At 44.9% G+C, this 24,866-nt stretch overlaps 1 protein-coding gene across 1 annotated transcript in view; it reads left to right on the top strand.

The window, feature by feature from the left end:
* PAPPA (pappalysin 1) overlaps nucleotides 1-24,866 on the top strand; it is a 250,562-nt gene that overhangs the window by 52,048 nt on the left and 173,648 nt on the right. Inside the window, exons 3-6 of the mRNA XM_060153316.1 lie at nucleotides 4,083-4,228; nucleotides 8,557-8,850; nucleotides 17,628-17,820; nucleotides 24,669-24,790. Coding sequence (XP_060009299.1) covers nucleotides 4,083-4,228; nucleotides 8,557-8,850; nucleotides 17,628-17,820; nucleotides 24,669-24,790 — 755 coding nt within the window. The remainder of the gene's footprint in view (nucleotides 1-4,082; nucleotides 4,229-8,556; nucleotides 8,851-17,627; nucleotides 17,821-24,668; nucleotides 24,791-24,866) is intronic.

The raw sequence follows: 24,866 nt of genomic DNA, 5'->3' as shown, positions 1-24,866 counted from the left end.
CGGAGCGGCTGGGCCCGTGAGCCATGGCCGCTGAGCCTGCGCGTCCGGAGCCTGTGCTCCGCAACGGGAGAGGCCACAACAGTGAGAGGCCCGCGTACCGCAAAACAAAACAAAACAAAACAAAAATACTGCAGAGATGGGACAGCAGGTGTAGCTAGCACAGGGGCTGGCACACAGCAGAAGCTTACTGCATGCTGTCTTTCTCATTCCTCATCCCTACTCGGATCAGAAAACTCATTCAAACTCCTTATGAGGCTTCTAGCCTAAAGAGCTGAAGGTGGGATCTCTGGGGAGAGGAGGTATAGCGGCAAAATTTCGGGTCAATATTTCAGCTTCCGTGGCTGTCCTTGGAATTACTAGTCAGCTCAACCTATACACAGATGTGCTCTTTCTAGGCCTTGCTTGTGTCTCCAACTCATGCTCACCTTTTTTGGAAAAGCTGCGAAAATTATCGTCCCCTGACTATCATGGGCTCTTGATCAGTGGGCGGCCAGGAGTGCACTGTAGGTCTCAGACATATCCTATTGCCGTCGGAGTGGAGGCGTAGGTTTGTGACCCATAGAAATGTCCTGGGAAGCACCAGGCAGCTGTTATTAATCCCAGTATATTGATAAGGAAACCGAGGCCTCATAGGAAGGAAGTGCTGAAGCTGAGACTGGGACCTAAATGTTTTAGGTTTTCTCTTTCCCAATGTAAATTCAGCTCCATCAACATCTCCTGAGTGCTTGCCCAGTGTCAAGCCCTGCGCAGAGAACTGGGTAAACAGAGATGAATTAGGCACATTCCCTGCCCCCTGGGAGCCACAATCAGTGGTAGATACAGACAGGTAGAGTGTTTGGAATGGTGTGAGAGCGAGTACTCATAGGAGGTAGATGAGTACAGAGATGGTAAAGGGGGTGGAGGTGAGATGGGACTCAGGGAAGTCTTCCTGGAGGAGTGGTACCAGAATGGACTTCGGATTTGTTCATCAGGGGATAAAATGGGAGCCAAGTCCCTGACAGAGAGAACAGCGTGAGTAAAGGCACTGAGGATAAAGCCACTGCATCTTGAGGGGGCCGGCGGGGGGTGCTGACAACACAGTGAGAAATTCGAGAGAGGGAACAGAGGGAGAAGAAGCTAAAGGGGGAAACAGGGACTTGCAGGCCCTGCTGGGGATCTCTGACTTTACTCTTTCACACGTGGGATCCCCTTCTGTGATTCCAGGAGGGAAAGAGAAAGGCAGCATCATTAGTGTTCTACTGGCCAGGCTCTGCCCCAAACCCCCGTGAGAAAGCACACTGGGAGAAAGGGAAACTCTCCCAACTAGCTGTGTGACCTGAGCGAGGTACGAAGGCTCTGTAAGCCTCTTTTTCCTCCTCTGGAAAATGGGGATAATAATACCACCTACCTCGGTTATTGAGAAGATTAAAGGTGATAATCCTTGTAAAGTCAGACCACATGGAAGGGCCCAACACACGTTAAATATCATTACTCAGAGGCTTTATCTCACCTACGACATCAGGCTGCCTGCTTGCTTATTGATGTATGTTTTTATTCATTGATTCATTTCCAACTTTACTCAAGAAATGCTTACCAGCTGTTCACAAGGATTCCTAAGAAAGAAGATGGCAGACATAAAATGGGGCTGAAAGAAGCACACGGGTGAGCAAGATCCCTCTGTCAATTGAGAAAACGATCCATTAAATAATATGCCTCCAAGAGTATACAACAGAGAAAAGGCAGCCTCTTCAATAAGTGGTGCTCGGAAAACAGGACAGCTACGTGTAAAAGAATGAAATGAGAACACTCCCTCACACCATATACAAAAATAAACTCCAAATGGATTAAAGACCTAAATGTAAGGCCAGACACTATAAAACTCTTAGAGGAAAACATAGACAGAACACTCTAGGACATAAATCACAGCAAGATCCTTTTTCACCCACCTCCTAGAGAAATGGAAATAAAAACAAAAATAAACAAATGGGACCTAATGAAACTTAAAAGCTTTTGCACAGCAAAGGAAAACATAAACAAGATGAAAAGACAACCCTCAGAATGGGAGAAAATATTTGCAAATGAAGCAACTGACAAAGGATTAATCTCCAAAATGTACAAGCAGCTCATGCAGCTCAATATCAAAAAAACAAACAACCCAATCCACAAATCGGCAGAAGACCTAAGTAGACATTTCTCCAAAGAAGATATACAGACTGCCAACAAACACATGAAAGGATGCTCGACATCACTAATCATTAGAGAAATGCAAATCAAAACTACAGTGAGGTATCACCTCACACCATTCAGAATGGCCATCATCAAAAACTCTACAAACAATAAATGCTGGAGAGGGTGTGGACCCTCTTGCACTGTTGGTGGGAATGTAAATTGATACAGCCACTATGGAGAACAGTATGGAGGTTCCTTAAAAAACTAAAAATAGAACTACCATACGACCCAGCAATCCCACTACTGGGCATATACCCTGAGAAAACCATAATTCAAAAAGAGTCATGTACCACAATGTTCATTACAGCTCTATTTACAATAGCTGGGACATGGAAGCAACCTAAGTGTCCATCGACAGATGAATGGTTAAAGAAGACGTGGCACATATATACAGTGGAATATTACTCAGCCATAAAAAAGAAATGAAACAGTTATTTGTAGTGAGGTGGATGGACCTAGAGTCTGTCATACAGAGTGAAGTAAGTCAGAAACAGAAAAACAAATACCGTATACTAACACATATATATGGAATCTAAAAAAAAGAGAAAAAAAGGTTCTGAAGAACCTAGGGACAGGACAGGAATAAAGACGCAGATGTAGAGAATGGACTTGAGGACACGGGGAGGGGGAAGGGTAAGCTGGGACGAAGTGAGACAGTGGCATGGATATATATACGCTACCAAATGTAAAATAGATAGCTAGTGGGAAGCAGCCGCATAGCACAGGGAGATCAGCTCGGTGCTTTGTGACCACTTAGAGGGGAGGGATAGAGAGGGTGGGAGGGATGTGCAAGAGGGAGGAGATATGGGGATGTATGTATACGTATAGCTGATTCACTTTGTTATACAGCAGAAACTAGCACACCGTTGTAAAGCAATTATGCTCCAATAAAGAGGTTAAAAAATAATAATAATATGCCTGTGACTGACCCAAAGCTGTATCATTCCTATTCTGATCGGAGAATCACACTCCACAAGGGAAGCGGTCTTATTTATTGTGCGCCTAGGATATGCCAGTCTCTTTCCAAAGGCCATTTCTTTCTGTCTCCAACATATGTTTGTTCGGTGTATTAAAGAGCTGATGATCGTAGCGTGGGGAATTAATTTACTTTCCGAACATGTCAGTCTGTATTCTAAATATCTACAGTGGCAGCTACCCCAAATGCCATATCCCTTAGCCTATTTTATGGACAAAGAAATAGAGGCTTGCAGAATGCAGAATCATCCATGGGAGGCAGATCACGCCCCAGCGTAAAGAGCATAAGTTTCCAAGCTAGACAGAATTGGCCTTGAAACCCAGTTCTGCAACTTCGGGCAACCTGTTTCATCACTTTGGACCACATGTTGCTTATCTTGAGAACAGAGTAATAACACCTCCTTGCAAGGTTTGAGTAGAGATGCAAAGTAGGCCTCCTGGGACAGCTTTGTATTTGCCAAATGCGTGGTCCGAGGTCCATAGTGAATGAATGAGGTAGGGAAGACGCCAAGGCTAGAATACATGTTATCTCTTCCATGGTCTGTTCTCAATCTATATCCGCATTACGTTGCCCTATCCTCAGTCCATATAGCAGAGTCCTTAGGGGCACAAATGTTGACTTCAGATAAATCTAGGTTTTAAACTGAACTCTGCTATTGTTTATAAGCTGAGCAGTCTTCAAGTTTCTTAAACTCACAAGGACTTAATTTTTTCATCTGTAAAATGGGGTTATCTCACTTACCATAGAAGATTATTGGAGGCAGTCAGTGAGACGATGTTTATAAAATGCTTAGCCAAGTGCCTGGCACATCGTGACTCAATTAATTTGGGAGCACCTGTTATTTGAATACTACCTTTTTTGGATGGTGATGACAGCCAAGGTTCTTTTTCTCTTACAGAGCATACTTGGATGTTAATGAGCTGAAGAACATTCTTAGACTGGATGGATCAACACACCTCAATATCTTCTTTGCAAACTCCTCGGAGGAGGAATTGGCAGGAGTAGCAACTTGGCCGTGGGACAAGGAGGCCCTAATGCATTTAGGTGAGAATTAGAAACTTCTTCAGGAAGGAATTGGATTAGTACAGGAATACGTTTAGTAGTAAGGATGATGATGATGGAGATCATGGTAGTGATGATGGTGAACAACCTATTTACTTATCACTTTTTAATTTTTCAAAACTCTTTAGCATTCCTTATCTTTCACACATCAAGTGATGCTTTGAGAAATATCACAACGTTATTAATCCTGTTCTACCAATGGAGAAACTTAAGATCCAGAGAGGGAATGGGACTTATCCAAGGTCACAAACAAATCAGCAGCAGAACCACAACTGGAATTTAAATTTCCAACTCTCTCCATCTGTTGCTTTCTCTTTATACCCCCTGCCTCTTAGTTCATGCAGATATCTTCTCTACCTAGTAACCACATTGTGCTGGCCCAGCCAGTGATGGGTTGACTCGAAAGATGCCAAAGAGGCAAGAGAGAGTTCGTAAGAACTCCCTGTTCCTCCATATTCCACCCAGCAACACCACCAGGAACTCTTCTTACATCCAAATTATTCAAATCCATAAACAAGACAGACATTAACACAAACCAGTCACCAAAAGTCAGAAATGACGGTGGTTTCTGAACCAGGCCCTGTAAGCAAACGTTGTTCTTTAATTTTTCCATGCTCTCTTCCAATACACGTCTATAGGTAGACATGCGTTTTTCAGCTTGTGCATATTTGAAATCATAGCATACATGCATGTGTTCTTTTTCACTTAATATTCTTTTTTTTTCACTTAGTATTATGCTATCTGCATTTTCCCATGTTGAAACAGTCTTCAAAATTACTTCCCACCCAACTTTTTTTCATTTAGCATCACAAGAGGAAAACATCTCTCTAGGTTATGTCCAGTTCTCTAAAGACAAGATATTTTTTAACAGCCACATAATGTTCCATTGACTGAGGGCACTGCCATTTATTTGGCTCTTTTCCCCTTGTCAGAATGTTCCTATTATTTACACCAGTGAATAGTGATGACTCAGTGAGTACCTTCATCTGAGAATGTTAGGGCTCAGCAGAGTGATGGTGCTGGATCTTTCCTCAGGCCTGTCTGGTCTCCTGGTGATACAGCCAGTGTCCAGCAGCTGCTCTAAATCCATAATATCTTGGAGATAAGGGACTCTGCAACTTCAAACAATAAAGTTGTGTTGAGTCAAACTCTAGACTGAGTTCCCTCCAGACCACCGTCTTTTCCTAGTTGTTTTTAAGAGAGTGAAACCAATTTTTGTGTCTGTGTGTGTGCACACACACATATGTGTGGTTGTGTAAATAGGTAGAAACATAAATATCCAGTGGTTTTAACTGGGTGGATTTTTATGCCCTAGGAGACACTTGGCAATGTCTAGAGAAAATTTTGGATTTTACAAATGGGGGAATGCTACTGGCATCTAGTGGGTAGAGGCCAGCGATGCTGCTAGATCTCCTCCAATACCCACAGTAGAGAATTATCCAGCCCAAAATACCAGTAGTGCTGTTGTTGAGAAACCCTGAGATAGATGATGGGTGGGTAGACAGATAGACAGGCAGACCTAGACAGACAGGGGCGAGGCAAAAGAGAGTGTGCAGCTGAGGCAAGCTGAAGCTGATTAGCTCGTGTCACATGCCTAACATGGTGTATGGTAATTTTGCTGGTTCAGGGCCAAAATACGTGGTTGTTCTTAGCTGTGACTTAACAGGATGGCCTTAGGCAAGACTCTTTCCTTCTCCAGGTCTCAATTTCTTCAGATTTTAAAGGAATAGGTTAGACTTAGAGGGTCTCCAAGGACCCTTCTCAGTGCTGAAATTCTGTCCTCTTGGAAAATCAACCAAAAGCGTCGTGATCAGAGTTTTAGAAGGGTTGAACAGCAGGCTTCTAAAATTAGAGAAAAATACTCCTGATAATACCGTGAATCTCAGAGACTGGCTCAGGACCAGGAATACAGAAGGCTATAAATCCATAGCATGTTATAGGATTTCAGGATGATGTCAGCCTCAAGCTATGTCACCTTTTAAGAGAAGCAGTGGAACAGGGCGCAAGCTCTGTGCTGTCGCTCTGTGAAAAGGGGAGCGTTGGGAGGGGATGAGGTGAAACAGACAGAGCCAGGCTGGACATTAAGTCTGCAATCCTGTCATTATCCCCGGAAATACCTGAGGGGTCCTGCCAGCCTCCCATTCCCCATTTACCTCAATGTTAAAGCTTCATGGAAAGACAGAGAATCATTGGCGCTCTCTATCATAGCTGTTTATTTTAGAGCACGCCAGAGATGCAAAGTCACTTTCCCAAGATGACACAGCCAGTGCAAGACAGAATGAAGATTGCAATCCATGTCAAGCTAATTCCAGCTGGCCTACAGGCTGCCGTCTCCCCATCCTGAGACATCTTGATCATAAGCAACTCCTCTGCAGTAGGCCCAATCAAACCCAATTTATTAGAACCATATATATATATATATATATATATATATATTTTTTTTTTTACCCTCTTTTCCTGCTGTTATGCCACGATCCCTGGAAAAAGCCTTGGGTGGGAAGGTGATTATGTTTCATATTATGATTGACAGAAAATAATTGAGAGAGATTTCCTGTCTCAATTTCTCTTCCTCCCTGCCTCTGCCTCCCCCTTCTCACATAGACACGCGCATGCACACAGCCCCACACATCCTCTCATACATCTTTATCTTTGTGCTGGAAGGCTCTGAGCAGTTCAGAATTAATAGACTCCATGAGCCCCATGGCTGCGCAGCCTCGCCCTCCCAGCAGTTCAGTCCGAGATAAAACTACCCCCATGCCTGCTCCAGGCTTGCCAGCACAGATCAGCACGGCCCTGGCTCCTCTCCATTCTTTCATAAGATCCTGCTCTGCACACAGTCACTGCTTGCAGGTTGCTCAGACTTGCATCTTAACCTTCCCTTAAACACACTTGGATTTCCTTCTTTTTTTCTTTGGCCACCCCGCGTGGCTTGTGAGATCTCAGTTACCCGAACAGGGATCGAACCTGCGCCCCCAGCAATGAAAGCACCGAGTCTTAACCGCTGGACCGCCAGGAAATTCCCCACACTTGGATTTTCCAGTTGAAATATCTCTCTGCCAGCCTGTATGTATTTCTCCAGTGCCTAAAAATGAACATAGAGCCATGCTATCCATTGATTTTCCTGACATCTGGTCCATCTATCTGCCCAAGTGAAGCAAAGCCCCATCTTTTAAGACGTGGGGTAGATAAGGAACGCACAGGCAGGTCCTCTGGGGCTGTTGTTAAAGTACTCGCTCTGCTTCTGTAGGTCTGGGGTGGGGCCTAAGAGTCTGCATTTTTAGTCACCCTCCAGCTGATGCCGGTGCTGCTCGTTCTTGAGCTACACCTGGAGGAGCACGTGGTTAGACAGTAAGTAGGGCACCTGCTGTGTGTCAGGTGCTCTGCCGGCTGCCTACGCGTGATTACTTAGGCCTCACAAAACATCTTTAATTGGGTCGCATTCAGCAAATATTCAACATACATTTAATGAGATGCCATCTTCTGGACCCTGTGGTGAGCATCAGCAGTAGGACTCAGATTAAGACCCCTGGCTTTGGAACCCAAGGATCTTGGGTTCAGATTCCAGCTCCCCATTTACTAATTCGATCATGGGCCAGTTCCTTCACCTCTCTGTGAGTCAGTGCCCCTCTTACTGGGTTGTGAGAGGATTCAATGTGATTATACACATGAAACACTGAGCACAGAGCCTGAGGATACATAACGAATGCTCAAGAAACGGTGGCTGTTTTGACCAGTGTTATAATGGTGAGCGCGCCATGGTGCTGGACTTCATGAATATTCACTCTCAGAGGGTACAGAGCTGCAGAAACGGGATTCAGAGATGGCAAGCGATTTGCTCAACTTCACAGAGTTAGTGAAGGCAAAATGAGAACCGGGACCGAGGTGTCTGGCCAGGAGGGCTTCATTTAAGCAAATGCCTGTAGAGTGTTTGTGAACCAGGGCATGCCACGCTTCCTAAGAAGTTGCAGCTGAAACGTTGGCCAGCCCAGAAATCAAAGTCCTTGAATTCTAATTACGCCCCTTCGTCTAAGGAGTTTGAAATCCCCTTGTTTAAGTTGCCTCACTTTTTTAGGCATCGGTGTTTTCAACTGAAAAATGAAGGGATTGCACAAAATGACTTTTGAGACTCCTTCCTACTCAATCAGTGATTAACACCGCAAGTCGCAACAGCTCTCAGCAGTGGAGTCATAGGGTGGAGAAGCCTGTGGTTACTTTGGGCAGCACCCCATTTACCCTTGGTTGATTTGGGGATACCTGCATCAGGAAGCAGAGTGCCCAGTTTGCCTAATCCTCTGGCTTTCCCCTTGCAGGTGGCATTGTCTTGAATCCATCTTTCTATGGCATTCCTGGGCACACCCACACCATGATCCATGAGATCGGGCACAGCCTGGGCCTCTATCACATCTTCCGAGGCATCTCAGAAATCCAATCTTGCAGTGACCCCTGCATGGAGACAGAGCCCTCCTTTGAGACCGGAGACCTCTGCAGTGACACCAACCCAGCCCCAAAGCACAAGTTCTGCGGTGACCCGGGGCCAGGGAATGACACCTGTGGCTTTAACAGCTTCTTCAACACTCCTTACAGCAACTTCATGAGCTATGCAGGTAAGGCCCACACTCTGCAGGGTGCACGGGGCTGGGTGTCAGACGTGGCCTCTGGTCCTGGCTCAGAGAAGCCTCGAGCAAGCTGCTTGCCTTTTCTGAGATTTCTTCATCCCAACAATTCCTTATCCCAAATAATCAAGATAATATTCCTTCCATGAGCACCTCGTGGATACAAGGAAGATGTTGTATCTGAGGGCTCCTCAGAAAGATACTTCAGGCAGCTCACCAGGACTGAAAGTAGGGAAACCTGCGCAGAAGGCCCAGCTCTGCCACAGGGCCACCTAATGCCTTGGGGTCTGTCACATGCCCTCTCTGGGTCCCGCTTTTCTCAAGAAAGTGGAATCTTTGGAACTGACCTCCAAGGTTCCTCCTAGTTTTGCAGCTGCAGTTTTCTAAGTTGGTGGTGCTTGAAACTTTATTTATGTATTTCTTTGAAACTTTTTTTAAAACACAGAACTCTCACATGCTCCTTTAGTGTTTTATTATAGAAAAAAATAGAGTGCTTTTGCAAATATGAAATTATTACATAAGTTGGTTATGTTTTTCTCCTAACTGCATATATCCTTTCAAAGCCCTTTTTCATACCATCAGTAACAGCGTTAAAGACTCATTCTTTGGATTCTAGGATGCCCTGTACTTCCTTTTAGTGTATATCAAGGCCACTTCCAGCCCTTATAACATCTTTGGCAAATCAGAAAAAGATATCCCTTCCTTAGGGCAGTCACAGCCCTCACTACTGGCCGCCTAACCAAGAGCTTTTGGGTAAGGCACCACCTGCAAAATTGCACATGGTAGCCCAGCATCCAATTCTATTATAATATTCAACTTAAGTGTTCCTTTCCACCAACCAAAACAAGCGAGCTCTGTGAAGGCAGAGCTTGCCCCTAAATACATCACTGTATTCTCAGTACCTAGCACAGGGCCTTGTGCTTTAAAAATGTTTGTTAAGAAGAAAGGGAGGAAGGAGGGAAGAAGGGAAAGAGAAACGCAGGAGGGGAGGAAAATGAATAAATTCTCTAATAACAGGCATATAAAATTGATTCTTATCAATAATAATATTTCTACTTGTAAAAAAGCTTACTGTTCATAAAGGACTTTAATATACACCATCTTATTTAATTCTCACAAGAAACCTATGAGGTAGGAGCTATCACCATTTCATAGGTGACAGTACAATCCATAGGCTGACTGAAGTCTTTGGCCCCAGGTCGCACATCTGACTCAAAGGTTTTTGTTTTGTTTTTTTTTTACAATGGAATTGCTTAGTTAAATCTCTAATTTTATTTTATTTTATTTTTTTAACATCTTTATTGGAGTATAATTGCTTTCCATTGTTGTGTTAGTTGCTGCTGTATAACAAAGTGAATCAGCTATACGTATACATATATCCCCATATCTCCTCCCTCTTGCGTCTCCCTCCCACCCTCCCTATCCCACCCCTCTAGGTGGTCACAGAGCACTGAGCTGATCTCCCTGTGCTATGCGGCTGCTTCCCACTAGCTATCTATTTTACATTTGGTAGTGTGTATATGTCCATGCCATTCTCTCACTTTGTCCCAGCTTACCCTTCCCCCTCCCCGTGTCCTCAAGTCCATTCTCTACGTCTGTGTCTTTATTCCTGTCCTGCCCCTAGGTTCATCAGAACCACTTTTTTTTTTTTTTAGATTCATATATATGTGTTAGCACATGGTATTTGTTTTTCTGTTTCTGACTTACTTCACTCTGTATGACAGACTCTAGGTCCATCCACCTCACTACAGATAACTCAGCTTCATTTCTTTTTTATGGCTGAGTAATATTCCATTGTATATATGTGCCACGTCTTCTTTAACCATTCATCTGTTGATGGACACTTAGGTTGCTTCCATGTCCTGGCTATTGTTAAATAGAGCTGCAATGAACACTGTGGTACATGACTCTTTTTGAATTATGGTTTTCTCAGGGTATATGCCCAGTAGTGGGATTGCTGGGTCGTATGGTAGTTCTATTTTTAGTTTTTTAAGGAACCTCCATACTGTTCTCCATAGTGGCTGTATCAATTTACATTCCCACCAACAGTGCAGGAAGGTTCCCTTTTCTCCACACCCTCTCCAGCATTTATTGTTTGTTGATTTTTTTTTTAATTTTTGAATTTTATTTTATTTATATTTTTTATACAGCAGGTCCTTATTAGTCATCAATTTTATACACATCAGTGTATACGTGTCAATCCCAATCGCCCAATTCAGCACACCACCACCACCACCCCTACTGCTTTCCCCCCTTGGTGGCCATACATTTGTTCTCTACATCTGTGTCTCAGTTTCTGCCCTGCAAACCGGTTCATCTGTACATTTTTCTAGGGTCCACATATACGCGTTAATATACAATATTTGTTTTTCTCTTTCTGACTTACTTCACTCCGTATGAGTCTCTAGATCCATCCACGTCTCAACAAATGACCCAGTTTCGTTCCTTTTTCTGGCTGAGTAATATTCCATTGTATATATGTTTGTAGATTTTTTGATGGTGGCCTTTCTGACCGCTAGTATGAGGTGATACCTCATTGTAGTTTTGATTTGCATTTCTCTAATGATTAGTGATGTTGAGCATCCTTTCATGTGTTTGTTGGCAGTCTGTATATCTTCTTTGGAGAAATGTCTATTTAGGTCTTCTGCCCATTGTTGGATTGGGTTGTTTGTTTTTTTGATATTGAGCTGCATGAGCTGCTTGTTTATTTTGGTGACTCCAAGTATTTTTTTTTCTCGTTTACTCTCATGCCTCTCTTCAAATGAGACCTAGCTGATGGCCGAGTGGGTTATTGAGCACTTTGGGTGGCTTTCGAGCTCTGTCCCACAGATACGCCTCGGGGGGCTGCCCTGAGCGGCTGTGTGCCTCTAGGCCTCCATCTCTGCTTGAACCAGGGGAGCCCCCTTCCCACAGTTTTCCGTTTCTGTTGGAGTTTTGCCTCAGATTGCATTTGAAGAGAGGATTTCCCTCCTGAGACCCAATGAATTCAATGATTGCCCGTGGGTCTTCCTGGTTTCCCATTGGGGCTGATGACCTCTGGGGGCCTCTCCAGTTTAAGGTTCCTACAGTTCACACCTGAGGTCTCTTGAAGGGTCAGTGCCTACCCTTGGCACCGTAAACGGTCCTTAGGTTTGGGTCTCTAAAAAAGACCCGAGTACTGGGTATTTCCTCAAAAGCAGATTCCTGCTGGGCTCCCATTCCCAGCCAAGCCTGCATCTCACATCCGGTGCCCTGTCCTCTCACAGGGCCCTGCTTTCGTTCCATTTCTATAGCACCTTTCCTTGGCCAGCTCAATGCACATGGAAAATAAACAATAACATGAGTTTGGAAGTTTGCCGGCCTCTTAGGGGTCAGGAGCTGCCACTAGCTACCAGACCCCCATAAACTAAATCTTTTTTTGTTCCCCTTTGTACAGATCTAAAGGGTGATTGATTTAATGTTGTTTTTTTAAAGGAACCCCTCAGCTCAGTGACCCATTAACAGCAGAACTAATTCACTGAGCTACGATAACAAACTTACACCCGCAAAAGCATATTCAAGGCAACCACGAACTTTGAAATGTTTGTTTTCCTTAGGATCTCTGATAGATGAGGTGACAAAAGCAGCTGGATGAAATTCAAAATGCAGACCAGGATCGGGTTCTCAGGGCTGGGGAGAGCAATGCACAGGGGGTTTGCAGTCAAGGCAAGAGGGTGGAGACCTTGCCGGCTCAGCTGCTCCGAGTTCCTTCCTTCCTGGGTCCTCCAGCTTGCTGCAGAGCTGTATGTGTTCTGTGTCTGCGCTGCCCTGTATGGTAGCCGTTAGCCGCTTGTGGCTGTTGAACCCTTGAAGCACGGCCAGTGAGACTGAGGAACTGAATTGTTAGTCCTAAGTAATTTTAATTAATTGAACATGGCTGGTGACAGGTCTACAGAAATTACTGAGTACCTGTGGCATGCCAGACGCTGTGGGAAACACTTCTTAGGCTTGTCTCATTGAATCCTCAAAATAACCCAATGGAGTAAATGCTATTACTTTTGCACCCATTTTACAGATGTAGAAAGTGTGGCTTAGGGAGTTTAAGTCACTTTCCCAGGGTCACACAGAAAAAACAAGGCATGCCTTCTATTGCAGAGCCTGCATTTAAGCAAGAATTATTTGGCTCCCTTTCTGATACTGGGGAAGTTTAAGAGAGTCCCAACTGCTCAGATTAAGCAGACACCAGGCAGGTGATGGGGCAAGCCAGGTCGAGCACCGGGTGAGTGCGGTCACGTTGAGCTGTTGGATAATCCCCAGGCAGATGGGAGGGCAGCAGCTCAGATTTTACTTCCTGAAGGTAATAGGCCATAGGGAGCCAACCAAGAGGACCCTCCAGGCCCTGCCTCCTCAAGAGTGTGGAAACCAGGCCTTCCCCGCCCTTTGGGAGCAAGTGTCTTGTCTCCGTTGTTCTGTGTGTCTCTTTTAATATGCACATATGTTTTGACCCAGAAGTCCCACCTCTAAGAAGTATATCCTAAGGAAATAAATCAGTTGATGTGTTTAAAGGTTTAGTCCTAAAAATGTTCTGAGCAATGTTTATTCTCCAAATATTAATTAGACATTTACTGTCTGCCAAGCATAGAAAAGAAGTGCTTTTATACGTGTGAAAAAACAGAAGCTTCCTACAAGTCCAAAGAGAATGGGTTGCTGAAGTAAATCACAAGGTACCTATATGATAGAACGTTCTGTGATCACTGAGGATGCATAGCAGATGGCTGAGGGCCACGAAGCAGAGTAACCTAGTGGTTCAGAGTGAGAAGTGTGGAGTGTGGGGACCAACTTGAATCCTCTGTGTGCTAGCCTTTGACCTCAGGCAAGTTACTTCTCTCTGGGCCTGTTACTTCATGGATACCATGGAGGTTAATCACCCTTACCTTGCATGACAGTAGGTGAGATTGTACAGGTGAAGGCTTTAGATCTGTCCTTGGTACTATAACTCGTGCTCAATAAGTGACAATTAGTAGGATTATTTGTTTAGTTTAGCGTGAAAACAGCCCAGAGCCTAATGTATAGTGTAAGACCTGGAATATATATCATATATCATCACAATTATATATATGATGTTTGTGATAAGAATTACAGAAATCCACTGTAGATATTCACATCCATCTACACATACATATATGTGTATACTAGATATTAATTATATTATCTCTAGGTAATGTTTACAGTAGCGTTTGTTTCTTTGCAATATTCTAAGCACATTGCAAATGCTCTACAGTGAATATAATCACTTATTGCTGTTGCTGTCATTATCATTATTTTTAAAACAACAAAAAGGCAGAGACTTTTACAAAGGGCAACTCAGTTATTCACGCACTAGAAATGGGTTAGCTTGTTAAATGCTTTCATCAGCTGTAGGAAGCAGTTAGCATCACGATTCCTTACTTTACAGCGGGTAGAAATGAGGCTGTCAGGGGTCAGCATTGTGCCCAAGACTCCACGGGGAGCGGAGGCCCTGAACCTCCATGCTCTGTGCCCTTCCAGTTACGGATGGAAATTGTTCTTGAGAGCAGAGTTTGATTAGAAAACTCAGGGCACAACTTCAAGAGCATGGGGACTGGTGCAGGCCCCCAGAATACTGAAATCCCCCCAAAGTCCTTTCTGCTTGGGGACAACGTGGGGACAGAAGAACAAGATGGGTTGGCTGGTCCTAGACACAAAGATCAAGTGGCCACGGATATCAGGAGGGAAAGCCTGTGATGGCAGAAAGCTAAGAGGGGCTGACCCGAGACGTTAGCTAATTGAGGCAGAGCCTTTATGACAAACAGAAACCCGTACCTCACCCAAGATTCTGGTAGCAGTTCAGCCTCTAAGCGATCTACCCTGGGAGGGACATTTTCCGACTAAAGCTTTAAAGTTCAGGTACAGTTCTGTTCTCCTACCAGGTTCTATCACCTGTCCATTTTTCAAACTTTTTATTGACAGACATGGAAACGGCTAATGTTTAAGTTAGAAAAGGAAAATATGCTTCTTTGGGGGAAGAAAAGCAAACAAATCAGAATGTAGAGAGGAAAAACATTGCAGTTTTTCTTCTTCATTCATCTTGATAAATGCTTTACACGTTCCAGCTCGTGGAGTCCACACCACAACTCTAAGTAGTGGGGTTGATTTAAGTGTCCCCAATTTACACACAAGGGACCTGAGTTTTAAAGTTACTTCCTTGTTTTGGAAATGACTGACTAGAATTCTCTTCTGTGCATGTGCCTCCAGGTACAGAGTCATCCCCCTATTGACAGACGGATGTGTTATTTCTAATATTTTTACTATGTAAATGAAGCTTCAAAAGACATCCTTGTACATATGTTTTCCCTCGTGTTTGTTCATGAGTATCGATCTGTTGAATTCCTAAATGGGATGTTGTGAGATCAAAGAGAATGAAGATTTTACGTTCTGTTATTTTTTCCTGTTTCTGGTTTTCCGGCACTCACCCACCTTAGTGCATATGCATGCGCGCGCACACACAGGCACTATTCCCGGTCCCGAGGCAGTGAGCGTTCACTGAGCATTGGTCATACCTCTTGATGTTGCACTTTTCATAACCCTCAGCAGTGTTCTGACATAAGCACTCTTGTTATCATCATCATCTCCACTTTACAGATGGGCAAACCGAAGCACTGAGGGCATAAAATCATTTGACTCCAGATTCCTGACTCCAGGTTCCTCATGCATGAATCTAACTACAGAACCCCTACTTCCTTAGCCATCATGTCCTTCTCCTGCCTGTAACCTATCCAGTGGCTTTTCCAGAGCTTTCAGGATGAAGTGCAAAGTTCATAGTAACAAAGGAAAATACACCTGATGATCTAACGCTTCTTAGACCATCAAGTGCATCTGGACTCTATTCTCCAGGCAGTGGGGACCCATAGAACGTTTGGTATCCAAGGATTTACATGGGGGTATCTGGGCTTGAGAGTGATTTGTGTAACTAGCCACTCTTTTACAGTGTTTTCCAAAGGACACCCAATGTATAAAAGACTTCCCCAGGGTGCTGGAAAGGAGACGGTCAAAAACTGCTAAGGGGATCGGAGGCAGCTTCTGTGTGTAACCTCCTTGTACCCCGTCCCTTCTCAAAGCTGGATTCTCAAGGTCATGTCCAACTGCCCAGCACCTGCCCAAAGTTATTTTCTGTTTGTTTGATAAGGGGAAGTGAGTTTATGCTGCGGGACTCCCAGTGGCGGGTTTGTTTTAAGATCTGGCGATCTCCGTGCTCCTCCGTCTGGGGCCCAGCTGCGGAAACCCTGACCAGGCGGACACCTCTGGGAAGTGGTGTTTTTGGAAACCAAGCCAAAACAGCGCCTTGCTCTGCCCCTGGGGCAGCTGAATAAAGCTGTTGGAGGGAGAGATGGGAGTCCAGCTCCTTCCTTGGGGTGGGGGGTGGGGGGCGGGTGTGGATAAGTCTCGGGTCGTGGCCTTCATTCCGCATCCTAGAAAAGAGAGACTAGAATTGAAGGTCGTTAGATCTAAAGACATTAAGAGATTGTATTCCAGCCCCCCTCAGGCTCAGGCTCCACTCCTGTTTATCAAGCACCTGCAGGATGCTTTGCCCAGACAAGGTCTCATGTACCCTCAGAAAGAAGTTCTCATATGGATTAGAAACGTGGCCTTGGAGTCCAGACTGCCTGGGTTCGAATCTCAGATCTGCCCCTAGCTCTGTGCTCTTTAAAAAGCAGGTAGACCTCTCTCAGCCTCAATTTCCTCCTCTGTACAATGCAGAAATCACAGTATTTACTCCAAAACTAGTGGGAGGGTTATATGTGTCCAAAGCACAGTGCCCCATGCCTGGGAATTTCCCGGTGATAGCACTGTGCAGGAGGCGTCATTGTCCTTGTATTCCCGCCGTGGACACTCAGCCTGGACTGCTTCTGCGTCTGCCTGACTCCTGGCCCGTGCTTGCTGCATAGGACACATCGGCTCTGCAGGCCTGAGCTCCCCCTCCCGCCACGCCTCCACTTTCTTTCTCAGTCTTAGCTGTGCAACCTGGTTGCCCTCCAGTTCCACATCCAGAAACCTCTCCGGTTCCTCCGCCTTCCTCAACGTGCCGACTCCTCTTCATCAGTAGTCAGTGTCACAGACCTGAACAGCCTTATAACCACCTTGACCCACACAGCGAACTGACCTTCACTCTATAACTAGGCAGGTAGCTCCTTGAGGGCAGGAATGTTTTACGTTTCCTTGGCCCTCGGCTTAGAGCAGAGGCTATGGAATCGATGCTCAGAAAGCTTGTTTGAAGGCCAGTGTCACTGCATCAGTAAACAGCACAATTAATGAATGAGTGGATGAATGAATGCGAAGGCGTGAGTGAAGGAACGAGTGAGTGCGTAAAAGAAGGAGTGAGTGGGTGAATGAGTGAATACACAAGAAAATGAGTGGATGAGTGAGAGAGGTTGAATGATTGGTGGGGAGGGAGCGGATAAGGGAATGTGTGACTTACTGACCAGGGGATTTGGGCCCCGTGGAAAGCAGCTTGTCTTGCCCTTGTCCTTATCCATGACCTCCCTCTCCAGGCTCAGACGTGCCTTTTCAGTTCTATCCTCCCTCCCCTTCCTCCTGTTCCCTCTCACCTGTCTCCAGAAGTGATGACTGCACTAATTTGTTCACAGACCATTAACTCTTGAGCACTGGAAGAGGCCAGCTCCGAGCTGGCAGGGGTTGGGGTGCTGGCTCTCGGTCCACCAGGAGACATCATCATTCTCTTGCCTGCCCACCCGTGCAGCGAGGTTCTTATCTCTCCCGCTCCCCGCTTGCAGATGACGACTGCACTGACTCCTTCACGCCCAATCAAGTCGCCAGAATGCACTGTTACCTGGACCTGGTGTACCAGAGCTGGCAGCCCTCCAGGAAGCCGGCGCCTGTCGCCCTTGCACCCCAGATCGTGGGCCACACGACCGACTCTGTGATGCTGGAGTGGTTCCCGCCCATCGACGGCCACTTCTTTGAAAGGTGAGTGTGGCCTGTTAAGTGTTGATGCCCCTCTCTCTCTCCTGCCAAGAAGAGGGAAACTTGCAAGGGAAGCAGCCTCGGAGAGGGATTTCGCTGTGTTTTTTGTTCTCGATCTTGTTTAACGAGTGCCCGCCACGACTAGCACAATGACTGGTCCATAGAGGCACGATGTAGATTTGGGGGTCAGGGGATACATGAATGATTGCTAACAGAAATTAATCAGTAATGATGCATATTTTAAGTGGTGAATATTTAGCTTCATTTTATCATTAAAAACATGGAAACCTCTGTCGCCAGAACTTCCTCTGCAATGGAGGTACTGGTCTCGTCTCTGAGAGCTCGGGAGTTGAAGTTGCCTCTGGTTAATGGGCTAACACCTTCCTATACGTATAGTATATGAAGGGTACATTATACATGAATACACAGGCATATATATACATATATATATATAAATTTACTTATTCAATATATAATTTTTTTTAAGGCTTTTAGCTTTCTCTTGAATCAGCATTAAGCTGAGCAGGGCTCAACACTGATTTTTTTTTTTTTTTTTTTTGGCTGCGTTGGGTCTTCAGTGCTGTGTGGGCTTTCCCTAATTGTGGCGAACAGGGGCTACTGTTCATTGCGATGTGTGGGCTTCTCATTGCGGTGGCTTCTCTTGTTGTGGAGCATGGACTCTAGGCGCACAGGCTTGTGGTTGTGGCACGCGGGCTCGGTAGTTGTGTCTCGCAGGCTCTGGAGCGCAGACTCAGTCGTTGTGGCACATGGACTTAGTTGCTCTGCGGCATGTGGGATCTTCCCGGACCAGGGATCGAACCCATGTCCGCTGCATTGGCAGGTGGATTCTTAACCACTGTGCCACCAGGGAAGTCCCACATATATTTTTGTATAATTAGAATCTGTGCCTGTGCCTAGTGTTGTTTTATAGAACTGAAGGTAGAATTTTTAGAAGATCAGAGGATGATAAACTGAGGCACAAGATACCTCAGTTCAGCTCCTGTCTGCCACTCACTAGTGGTATGGCCTTGGGCAAGTCACTTTCCCTCCCTGAGTCTTATTGTCAGCTGAAAAGTGGGTCTAATGATGCCTTCATGACCTGAAGGTGGAAACCTGAATCAAACGGTTTCTTGTGCTGCCTTTCAGCATCGGGACTCCCTGAGGAGCTCAAGCTTCAGGGGATTTTAAAGGGTCATGAAACGTACTGCGATATTCACCTCTATTTTGGTTGGAACTTGGCTATAATTTAGGGTAGATTAGTGGATTGCCCCCCTTCCAGCCCTTCTTGGGGATGTTTTATCCAATAATGATGATACAACACTGATGCTGGTGGAAATAATAACCAGCTGATGATTAATTATTACTCTATGGTTGTGGTTGTCACTGTTTATCAAGTGCTTACTCGGCACTGGATTCTGTACTAAATGCTTTCTATACAGTCTCATTTAATCTTTCCACTAGTTCTATAACAGGGGAATCAACTTCTGCATTTGCCAGATGAGGTAGGGACTGGCGCACAAAGAGGTGGAGAGCTTTGACCAAAAGCCCATAGCAGGTGGTGGGAGCTGGGCTTCGAGTCACATTTTGCAGTGTCTTATCCGAGGCTCTCATGTTCTTTCATTAAGTCTTTCCAAACTTTGAATTATGAAGGAGGTGTTACCCCTCCCCTCAAAAAAGGCCACAAAATGTGGCAAGGAGCTCTCACAAATATGGGTGTATACGTGTGTGTGTGCGTGTGCATGTGTGTATGTAAAAAATATATTAGATCATGGCATCACATTAAATTCGGGCTCCAGTTTTCCACACTACTATCAGTCCCTGAATCTAGAGCCTTCATTTGACAGCTGGATGGATGTGATCACAGGGAAAGGAAGTGCACTCCCTAGGCCCTCTGTAGAAACCCCCCTTCCTCTTCCCCAGCCATCCTCACTGGGAGCTTAGAGCTGGGGTTGGGAAACCTCATGTGACACTTCAGAGCAGGCTTTCCAGCAGCCCATAGATTTATTTATTTTTTCTGTGGCAGTGAGGAGTATCAGACTTTTGGTCAAGGCTTGGCCTCGATTCCACTTGAAAATGGAAGTTTTGTAAATGAAGCTTCCTGTGTATGTATTCAATTTGTATTTCATAAAGCAGTTTTTGTCCATTAAATAAATACCATCTGATTGTTGGGAACCTATTGGAGGGCTAATTGTTGTGTAATGAGATATGTCTCTATTACATAGTGCCCTCAGCTTCAATCAATATGTTTTTAATAACCTATAGTCAGTTGGTACTTGAGGCTCATACAATAGCTATTCTGTTCAGTCTAAGATTTCACAACGGAGTTATCATACGTTAAATTAAAACTGACATTTTAGAAACATGTCTAATTAGGGTTAACAGCTATGTAGACCATAGTCTATGGCTAAAGGAAGTAGGTCAACAAGTTCAATAAATTGTTGTAAAGGAATGGAACTGTCACCCTCCCACACACACACAGAGTTCCTACTGGTGGAAATCGGCTTAGTACAAAGTGCGCGAGCTTTGATGTCAAGTTGTCTGTGTTCCAGTCTCAGCTTCACCACTCCCAGCCTATGGGACCTTGGGCAAGTCATCTCCCTTCTCTGATCCTCTCTGGCCCTCTGCATCTTGTTCCATAAAAGGTGCTAACCAGGCTCACTTCCCCTGGCTTTTGTGGCGAATTCCACAAGATGACCTCTGCGCTATGCCTAGCACACACGCTCTGTGTTCAGGAAATACAAGCTCCCTTCTTGTACAGTTTTCCAGAGCTGTTGAGCTACTTGAAAAGTTCTCTTTCCCTGAAAAATCTCTGGTGTTTTCCACTACATTCATCAATGCCAACCTCTCGCCCCTGGCCATCCTCATGTCCTCCTGCTGTTCCTCACATCTGTGGTCTAAGAGAATACAAGGGTTTTCCTTAAAAAAACATATTCAGATCCTCCCACAGCCTGTGTCCTCACACATGGGCAACTGAATAAATAATTCAAGGCCACCCCTGGCTTTTTTAACTCCTTTATTTTTATCTGTCTTGCAAACATGTGTTGACTAGATGGTTGCATTTTTCTGAACAATGGGCTGTGGTGTATTGGAAAGAATGCTGGACTGGGGACCAAGAGACCTGGGTCTGAAGGCTTTGCAACCTCATCCATTTCTTCTTCCTCTTCAGCCTCACTTTTCTGGTCTATAAGCTCAAGGGGATCTAGCCTTGCTCAACCAAGGTTCCTTTTCCAAATCTCAGAACACAGAAAATGACTTTTGAGTAACTGTTTTCTCAGTTCTCCTAAGGATGGTACATAACTAGTACCATTTTAGATGCATAGGAGAGAGGTTAATTCATTATGTACAGTGGATGCCTTAGAGAAGCACTGTTCAATAGAACATTCTGCAGTGTCCAGTATGGTGGCCATTAGTCAACTGTGGCTGTGGAGCAGTTGAAATGTGACAAGTTTAAATGAGGAACTGAAGTGAATGCTACATTTATTTAATTCATTTACATTTAAATAGCCACATGTGATTAGGGGCTGCTGTATTAGACAGCACAGACTTGGAGCTTTAAACTTCGATTCTCATGGAACCTGGGTAAGAAAGATGATCTCTTCCTGTGTTAGCATCCTGTACTTCTATGATTTCAGTGTGTGTGTGTGTGTGTGTGTGTGTGTGTGTGTGTGTGTGTCTGTCTGTCTGTGTAGATACAGGTGCCCATTGAAATCAAAGAAATGCCAAAGATTAGAAACACATACTGTACACTCCCTGAATGTGTGTAGGATATTGCCTGATTTTGGTAAAGCCCATTTTGACTCTGTGACTTTCTGAGCTATGATTTTGGTTACTTTGTACTCATGCTTCTCAGTTTCCTTAACTATAAAATGGGAACATCACCCACCATACTCAGGATCACCCACCTTTGCTGTTTAGTTACTGACTTTGCTTTTACTTGTGCCCAGCTTATTCTTCATTCACCATTCAGACTGATCATTTTAGAATGCGAATTAGGTCACGTCACCCGTGTGTTGCAACCCTCCAGTGGTTTCCCATTACTTCTATGTGTAATCTAACACGTAGTCTACGGCACCCCCCATGATCTGGCCCTTGCCTCTCTTACTGCTCTTTCCTTCGTCTGTGACTCTTGCCACTCAGGTTTCTTTAAGGCCCCTTATGGACCAAGCCCTTCTTTCTTGCTTAGGTCCTTTACATACCTTTAGACTGAACCTGGAATGCTTTACTCCCACTCTGTGTCATTCTTCACCATACCTTGACTAACATCTTCTATGATTATGCCAATCTAAATAAGCCCAGCACGCTCCACCCCATTATTCTCTCCTACATCATCTATCAGCTTTCCTTCTAGAAATGCTGAATCTGTACTCTTATATCTATTGATCTGTTTGTTTAGGGACCGTTGCCTCTGCTGGATGGAAAGCTCTTACGAGGGCAGGTACCACACCAAATGTACTCACCCTTGGATGGTTAATGTCTGGTAGTTGTACAGTGCTAACAACCAGCGGCTGTTCAATGAGCATCCACTGAATGAATAGATGAAATATTGAATGAACACATGAACCGGTGATCGAACATGAGGGAATGCACTTGGTAGAGCTCTGTGTAAATTAGGCACCTTTATTGTCAGGTGGATGATGGCTTATTCACTCATCAGAGTGTTTATGGGGAACCCACACTGTGTCAAGAACTCAGTGAAGCGCAGGTGACTATATGTGTATCATCTAAAACAGAGCATCTAAAGAAGTAGAAAGGCTCAATTACCATAAAGGTCGGCGTGACTCCTGATTCCATACAAGGATGTTTGTAATCTCACTGTCGTCATAAAGCCAGTCCTGTGACTCTGAGTTGCTATGCATGGATTGTGGCCATTGTAATGGAACCAGAGTGGTGCTGAGCACCTCTCTCTGCTCTCCTTATCCCCTGCCTGCAAGCATATTTGTATAATCATCATTACTGCTAGTCCAGGAGTCCCTTATACATACTGCAAATATATAGAAAGTTCAGACAACCAGAAGGAATAAGAGGGGGGAGGGAGGAGTCATCCTGTGTTCTACCACCTAGAAATTACTGCTGATAATATTTTGTTGCATTAAGATTATTAGAACAGGGCTTCCCTGGTGGCGCAGTGGTTGAGAGTCCGCCTGCCGATGCAGGGGACACGGGTTCGTGCCCCGGTCCGGGAAGATCCCACATGCCGCGGAGCGGCTGGGCCCGTGAGCCATGGCCGCTGAGCCTGCGCGTCCGGAGCCTGTGCTCCGCAACGGGAGAGGCCACAACAGTGAGAGGCCCGCGTACCGCAAAAAAAAAAAAAAAAAAAAAAAAGATTATTAGAACAGCATTGAGATGCTGCTATAGATACAGTTTTGAATATGACTCTTTCACTTAACATGATAGCTAATGCATTTTTCCATAAAATTTAGTAATCTTTATAAGTATTTTTTATAAAAACTGCTTACCATTGCACTGAGCAGATTAACCTTAGGCCATTTAATCATTCTCCTATCACTGAATATTAGTGTGCTTATAACATTTCTACCTATGTATGGTTTCATATTTACAGTGATAAGGCTGAGGATGCAGAATCTGCAGTTTGAGGGTCTAGACTAGGTTCATCATGGGTCTTAGCAACATATTGGAATGACTGGTATTTATCCATCCATCCATACATACATTAAACTACGTATGTTGACCACCATGTAAGTAGGTAAGCAGGGACATGAAGTGTTCAGATTTAGGTTTGGGGTTGAGCTCCCTGGCAGCTGGGTGGAGGAGGAATAAGGACCACCAGCAGACTGTGATGTTGATAAGCATGTGAGCCCAGGGGCTACGGAGGTTCCCTATGAAGCAGAAGCCCTAAGGCTTGAGATAAGGTTCCTCCACTGTATCTTTCAGGTAGCCAAAGTCTAGTGATTCTTCTAGGAAAGAGGTATTGGAAGGACCATTGCATTTTGAGAAATAATGGGTTGGGCTCTGACATTTCTTGACATTTTCCCTTTCCAGTCCCTCTGTAGGAGTTGCTCAGATTCACAGAGTTTTGGGCTCACTCACCCTCGTACCTGAGGAGAGGGCTTATCCCCCTCCCTTCCCAGCAACTGTCTCCTAAACAGGAGCCAAGTCTGGAGAACAAGTAGGATCCCAGAGGCTGTTGTGGCTAAAGGGAGATTGAATCCAGACACATAAGACACTAGATGATAGGGAAAGCCACCGTAACATTCTGCTTCTAGGGCTGGGCTGGTCCCATTGAGGCACTGGCTTGCCCCTTGGAAAGCTGCTAAAATGAATTCGATGGCATGGTTAGGAAACTGTTTTTGACTGTAAAATCAAAGAGTGACTCATCCAGCCCCAGAATGTCAGGGCTAGAAGATTCTTTAGGCATCATCTAGTTCAGCCCACTCATTTTCAGGTGAAGGAACTGAACCACGCCTTCTTCCTATTTAATACCTAGGATACTGGATGGTTCCTGCATATGGTAGGTACCTGACAGATATTGTTAAAAGAATAAAATTTGAGGTCCAATGGGGCAAAAGATTTTCTCACAACCACACATCAAATCTTCAAGGGCACTTTAAATGATTGATGAAATGAAGATTAGTGCAGGTAGTAAGTTGATTCTGTTGATTCTGGGCTGCTTAGAATTAAAGTGTATCCCCCACCAGAACAGAAGCCACTTAGGCCCAAACAAGGCCCTCGTGGGCAGTGGGGAAGAATGCCACTCAGGGTCATATTCTGGAAGCTCTGGGAAGATTGGAGAACATAGATTGGTTTAACCTCTGCCTTCGGCTTAGTCAAGCCAGGGACTCATTCAACTGTTCCTAAGTCGGTGCATTTCCCTTCTTTCCTTGGCCTCCTAGAGAATTGGGATCAGCATGTGACCTTTGCCTGGAAGGGAGAATCCTGGTGCAGTATGCCTTCAACGCCTCCTCCCCGATGCCCTGTGGCCCATCAGGACACTGGAGTCCTCGGGAAGCAGAAGGTAAGCCAGCCTGGAAGCTCTTTTGCTGGTTGGGTGTGCAAAGAACACTTTCGATATAGTTGGAGTTTTATGATCT

This window comes from Lagenorhynchus albirostris, chromosome 7 (genome assembly GCF_949774975.1).
Source record: "Lagenorhynchus albirostris chromosome 7, mLagAlb1.1, whole genome shotgun sequence".
NCBI classification, from domain to species: Eukaryota; Metazoa; Chordata; class Mammalia; order Artiodactyla; family Delphinidae; genus Lagenorhynchus; species Lagenorhynchus albirostris.
Note: the sequence above shows the minus strand (reverse complement) of the source record. Positions and strands in the feature narration are given on the sequence as shown.